The sequence below is a fragment of the Propithecus coquereli genome, unplaced genomic scaffold, assembly GCF_000956105.1.
Source record: "Propithecus coquereli isolate 6110/MARCELLA unplaced genomic scaffold, Pcoq_1.0 Scaffold7, whole genome shotgun sequence".
NCBI classification, from domain to species: Eukaryota; Metazoa; Chordata; class Mammalia; order Primates; family Indriidae; genus Propithecus; species Propithecus coquereli.
In genome coordinates this window covers 23,518,496-23,525,409 of record NW_012153062.1, presented here as the reverse complement: position 1 = coordinate 23,525,409, position 6,914 = coordinate 23,518,496, and the positions used below count along the sequence as shown (strand labels likewise).

The 6,914-nt window shown below is 33.7% G+C and overlaps 1 protein-coding gene across 1 annotated transcript in view; it reads right to left on the bottom strand.

Annotated features, from left to right (window-relative positions):
* Positions 1 to 2,806: 2,806 nt before the first annotated feature.
* The window catches only part of SLC44A5 (solute carrier family 44, member 5), a 119,515-nt gene continuing 115,407 nt past the window's right edge, over positions 2,807 to 6,914 (bottom strand). The window contains exon 20 of the mRNA XM_012661041.1: positions 2,807 to 2,913. Coding sequence (XP_012516495.1) covers positions 2,807 to 2,913 — 107 coding nt within the window. The remainder of the gene's footprint in view (positions 2,914 to 6,914) is intronic.

Here is a 6,914-nt window from a genome sequence, read left to right as displayed (position 1 = left end):
TATTTCTTACTGATTTATTGTATTCTTGTAATCGTATAGCTATATTTTAAAAAAAAAATTTGCAAACATCTAAGGATAACGTTTGCAAGAAACTGGAAAAAACGTTAAGATACCATTTCATACACCATGGTCTGCAATAATGATTTTAGTTCAATTTTGTCCCCTATCTTATGCCAACAAAGACTGATTTATAAAGCATGTTCCCCAATCCAGAACCAGATAATACTAGAGATAATTACTATGCCTGGTTAGAGTTTAAGAGCAATTTCCTGAGGCGCCACTTGTAAAAGTGAAAGAACATACATTGGAATGGGTGCTGGTCAGCCATGTATTATACTGAAAGAAAAATAAGGAACAGTTACACAAAGCCTGTTTCCAGTATCACTTTAAATAACAATTGCATTACCCCTGATGATCCCACAGAATCTTTCATAGTCTTATTTTACTACATGGAGACACAAACTCTTTCTGAGCTTTTTAGGCACATAGAAAGACCAAATCAATCACAGTACAATTTTATACAATTTATTTACAATTACGATAAGTGCTTTATCATCTAAAAGTAAGAGTTACTAAGAGCTAACGCAGAATGTGGATTTCTTCTGGAAATCAAACTATATTTTTATTTCCAGTAAAAAAATGAATCAGCTATATCAACAAACATATTATTAGATTTAAAATATTCTAAAAGAACCCTGTAAACTGCAAGCACATTGTTTTATATTTTCTTTGAAAGAAACTCATAATTTGTTAAGGAATATTTGAACCTAAAGAAAAAATTAGCCTAAAACAGTGAAAGGTATGATTGATCTCGCTTTAGAAAACTACTGTCATTTGGTGTTGACATTTTTAAGGTTCTCTAAATTATCCTTGCCTTGAAAATGATGACTTTTTTTTTTCTTATGAATTTTGACAAAGCCAAATGAGGAACTGAGCAAACCTTCGGCAAATTAAAACAAAGACCAACTAACTTATTTAGGCCATTGTTTAGGTTTTTAAAAAATATATCTCTTATCCATTTACCTTTGACCTATGAAGTTTGTATAAATTATCAGTTTCAGTTATTTGATTTGGCAATGTGCAGCTAGAGAAAAATGGAAATTTTAAAAGATAAATCTAGATGTTTAAAAAAACCTTAGATATTTGGTACACGGAAAATGCTGTCATAGTATGGTTTTAAAAACAAAAGCTTTCTTAGCTTTAAGAAATAAAAAGTCAGACAGTTCTTTCTTATCTAAATCTTTATTAAAAGAAAAAACAAATAGATTTTAAACAATGAGTAACAATAAATTTCATTAAATATTAAACATTTCAATTATCAAAGGTATTTAGACAATATTTTCCTAATATTTCTGCACAGCAGAAGCACACTGATTATAGAGCTCAGACTGTCATGTGCTCATATGAGTTTATTTTTGGCATAAAAGTATCTAAAGTCACATTTAAACAAATGTGATAATAGATAAACTGATAGTAACTTCTTATTGATCGATTCTCAAAACATTAACAAATTGTCATTACGTGATTGACATTCCATTAGGGTGAATACTTTTATGGACTCTTTCTGTAACACTGAGTAATGGATTGAATTAATTTCCTTAAAAGTTGATAGTACTAGTAAAACTATTTAAAACTGAATTAGAAATTGTTTTTGTTTATTAGCACAATAAAATTAAAATATAAGTAAACTGATTATTTAATATCAAAAGTTGAAAAATGAAATGATATACACAGAACAGGCTTTAGTGAAAATAAATGGTCATTTAAAATGGAGCTATTCAGTACATGACATCTGTGAGCATCCTTTTGAGGGCGCGAAGTTTCCCTTTGTAAGTCCTAGAAGTTTCCCTTTCCAACCTATGTAAAACACTGAGAAATGCAGTATTATACTTATCGTATTTTCAAAGGTCTACTGTAGAAAAGATTATATTTTTAAAGTTCTCTTTTAGTAAAAAATCAAAGAAAACCTACAAGTGTCCTTTCAGGATTTTTTTTCTCGCGTATAGTACACATTCATGAATGTCCACTAGGCGCAAGGGAAAGTGTTTAGCTGCACAATGTACTCTATAGTAACAAGGATATCAAACATACCGAAATGACAAATGGTTTCCAACCAGTGAGCTAAGAGGAAAACAAATGCAAGACTTGTTTCAATCACTAAACATCGCAGGTTTTACTTTTTTTTTTAAACAGTGTTTGTAAACTTGCCCACAAAAGCCAGGTAATGTTAGACAGCCAGTAAGGCACTTTGTCAGAGGACGAAGCAGTAAAGGCTGCATGATTGGCAATTTGTCTAATAGGAAACATTCTATATTTAAAGAGAGCAACTCTGGAGCGGGAAGGTCCTTTCACTGATTTACTGTCGAATAGGATTGGCAAAAGCTTTACACTTTTTAATCTCACTTTGTTTACCAATTTTCCCTGCAGAAGAAGTCTTTTTGTTGTAATTTAAAAAATACATTAGGAGCTATCAATTTAAATAATGTATCATTTTTCAATCCGATATTTAAAAGAATATTAACATATTCAGTAGTATTTTCGAAACATCCAAGCCACTCTATTTAAAAATGAATTACAAAACACAAGTCTTAGTATAAAAATGTTTCATGTTCTTAACAATTCCCTTGCGACTTCTGATGGCTTCACATATTACAGTATAAGCTTTGGTATAAAACATGCAAATACAAGCCAACAAGGTCATGAATACAGTGTTGCTAAACACAAAGCACTTATGAAAGGAGAGTTGCACAGACACAGCAGATGGGGAAAGAGTAACACACCGCTGTAGGATGACCAGTTTGCTCTTCTACTTGTTCTTAGTTCGTGCATTTTTATCCTGGAAAATCTTCAGCAGAGATTGACTCACGTAATAGGGTCTTGTAGTAGAACCATCGTTTCTTTCTAAATCGTCCACTAGGAGGAAGAATGGCACAGAATAAATATTAAAGCAAAACTGTAGGAGAAGTAACATCGCCATCTGCTGCATACTTGCTTTACAGCAGTCCAAAATGTTTTTTTTTTTTTAAACAGCATAGTTTGGCATCGACATTATTGTAAACATAGTTATGAGAAAACAATCAGCCCTTGTTATTGTATCAGTAAGGTATTATATTATTCTGTGTAACATGTAAGATTCTGCTAATATTGTATGTCCCTTAGTTGCATGCTTGAGGAAATAACTTTTACCTTCTTTTTCTCAATTTACTTTCTAAATTACCATATTTGTTCAAAATGGATTTTATTTTACCATCAACAATTTAGATAGTACAGCCTTGAAAAATAAGACTTGTAAAATTTTATACTATTTCAAATCCATGAACTGCAAGTTTTGAGGAACATTGTCCTGGTTTGCCACAGCTATTAGTTTAATTGCTTTGTAAGAAAATGGCTTCTACATTTCTTCTCAAAAACAACACTCGATTTTGCTCTATGTATTTTAATTCCACAGAAAAGTAATGGAGAATATTTTTCTTACTAGAAATACCATAATATAAATAGGCAACTAGTTTCTTACACGTTGATTTATATTTTATTCAAGCGCTTTTCCAACTTTTATGTGCATCAGAATGAAATCGAGAACTTTATAATAATTCACATGGTGGCCCACATCCAAACACAATATATCAGAATCTCTTGGCTGGGGGGCCATGGGTATCTATATTTAAACAAGTTCTCAGGTAGAGGTTATTATTCTACTAGTTCTTTGTTGTGGCCCCTGTATTGTTGAATAAAATAATAATAATAATCCAGAAAGAGAAGTTATCATTCTTCCCTGCTTTATGCTTCAAGGAGAATTAGAAGGAATTAGGCTCTTTGCCAAGATATGAAGCCAAGTGACACTTCTGACTATAATAATCTCAAGGAAGTAAGCTAAGAACAAGTTGGTGGTCATTATAAGGACCAATATTTTGAAAATATTTTCCATTCATTGGCTTCTTGGTATTAATCTGCCATGGAGTTGGTCTAAATCTAGGTTTCTACACTTGAGGATAATTAAATAAACTAGTATTTATATTAATTTGTAACATGATAATACGTTTCTGACTTTTCTTGGATGTATGGATCATATTCAACTCAACACATTAGAGCAACATGTTCCTTTCTGTTAATACATAAATAATCCTTGTACACAAGCTTAGTGTAAAAGCCAAAAGGATGGAAGTTGATTCAGTGCTCCTTTTGGGTTGCTTTTTTACACTGTTAGCTATATCGTACGCATTTGCACACAGGGTGGATAGGCAAGGTCTATGAGTGTCTGATTCATGCTTTGTTCTGTCATGCGAGACTTAGGCATGGCTGCCAGAAACCTCTGGCCAGCAGGTGTGCAGTGTGGTGACAACTTTCCTCCTAAGCCCTGGAGGGAGAGATTTCCTAACCCAAAGTATGCCCCTTGTAAAGGTACCAGATGAGGTACCTAATTAATGGAGGGCCAATGGTGTATTTCCTCAGAGTAAAATTTGAAGGGTCATACTTCTCTTTCCTTTTTCTTCACTGAAATTTGAGCTAAAATTAAACCTTTTGTAGAACAAAGCCACACAATCTCTTTAATCTAGAAATACAAGTATGCCCATGAAAAGATATAATCACTCTTCTCAAACAAATTCACACTGATCTTCTATATGGTAGAAATAGGAAATTTGGGATAGCAACAAAAGTCATGAGTTATGTGGCAATTTCAGTTTTGTTCAGAATATTTTCAGAGGTTCATATTATTGGAAATGACATTCCAGAACTCAGATTCAACTTCGATATAAATATAATTTTACTTAAACAGAATGTGCTATAAAGGTTCCACGGTAATTTTTACCCAGTACTGCTCTCTGTAGAACCTATGTAACATTAACATCTATATGTCTGTTATGGACTTGACTCACTTACTGAAATATACTTCCTAGAGGACCATTAACACAAGCTTAATCACAGTTTAGAGGGTTGTCCACCATCTTGAACAGTATAAATATAACCATAGCACCATATTTACAAATTTAGTACCATATGCTGGTTAACTATAAATCAATATTTTTATGGCTAATTGATTACACATTTATAGTGTTTTTAAAAATTGCCTGAATATCCTTTACAAATATACACTTATAAAAAGAAAGGCTATCAAAGTGCTGCAATACAAGTAGCACACTGAGTTATAAAAGTTATTAAAACACTTTTGGCTATAGATTTTTAAAAATATTTAACATTAACAGTTTGTTCTTCAGCTGGGACCACAGTCTAAAAGTTGACAGAAACTGCTGTCATCAAATGCCTGACACCTCAGATGGTACCAGGTGCTTACATTTTAGACATAAGCACAAAAATTTCACATTACTGAAAAGCAACATTTTTGAATTATGATTGACCTAATTTACAAAACTTCTACTTAAAAGTGAGTGACACTGTTTGGAGCTTTTCTACTCTTTCTGTTTCTTGGGAACCAGTTGCTTCTTGATCAGAATTCCATGCAGGTTAGGGGTTATGAAGTAGGGTTTTTCTGTAGATCCATCATTTCTTTCCAGATCTTCACCTGTATATGCAGCAGCCAAAGCAGGCAAAAGCAGCAAGCAGCAGCAGAACAATTATACACATTTTTATAAATTGGAGAGTCGACAGGAAAAAGAGAAATCAGTATTAGAAAGTCATATATAACACAAATCAGTGCAGTTAAGTTGCTGATGCTGGACAAGGCAAGAAGCCTGAATCTCTGTCAGGAGGCACTGAAACTTTCTAAATCCATCCCACTCCCAAAGAAGTTTACTTTGATAGTTTAATCGGGTACAGGGCTCACTATCTGGGTGAAGGACACATTTACAACTTTGACTCAGACTGTACAAAAGCAAATTATGTAATCAAAACATGTGTACCCCCGTAATATTCTGAAATTTAAAAAATTAGTTATTATTGTTTAAAAAAAGGTTAATAAGATCTTTCATATCCTTTCAAAAGTGTTATCTTTAATCTTGTGACTGATCAGTTCAGAAAGACATAAATTGTCACATCCTTGGGGATGAAGCTGAGTAGAGTGTATTGATCCTGTGGAAAATGTGGAATAATAATTGAACTTCAGAGTTTCCACTCACTTTTAATGGTAGTCCACGCCCTACCATTACAGATGCAGAACATGAGGCCCAGGGATAAAAAATGACTCTGCTCAAGTCAGAAGCTCTGAGGCAATCAGAATGAGCCTCTTGGCACCTAGTCCACTTTCCATCCTACTCATTAATAACTATAAGGCATCCTGTCCTAAATCCTTGCAGTCTGCTTCAGATTATATTTGAAAATTAATATCAGAATATCAGTGTTTTCTGACTTCTATAATATAGGAATTTACCTTCCTGCTTTGCTTGGGCTGATACTAAAATGATGGTGTGTCCAGTGAGCACCCACCTGCTGGGCGGTTGGGGAGGCACCAGAATTATGCTGAGAAGCAAGAAGTTTACCTGGAATTAAGTTTCTTGCAGGTAGATAGTATCTATTCATGGAAGATAGTATCTATTCTCTTTGGGGAATAGTTGGATCATTGCTGTAGTAAATTTTTACATTAGACCTCGCAGTTACCTTCCTCATATATAAAATGAAAAGCTAAGGAAGGAACACGATAGACACTAAACATTTTGTTCTTTTGTCCTTAATCTGTTTCTACATAGTAGTCCCCCTTTATCAGCAGTTTCAATTTCTGCAGTTTCATTTCCACAGTTGCAGTAACCCGAAGCCAACCATGGTCCAAAAATATGAAATAAAAAATTCCAGAAATAAAACAATTCATCGGTTTTAAATTGTGCACCGTTCTGAGTACATGATGAAATCTCTTGCCTTCCCCAACATCCCACCCAGGCCATGAATCATCCCTTTGTTCAGTATCTCCACACCATCTGTGCTACCTGCCCGTTAGTCACCTAGTAGCCATCTGGGTTAGATTGACT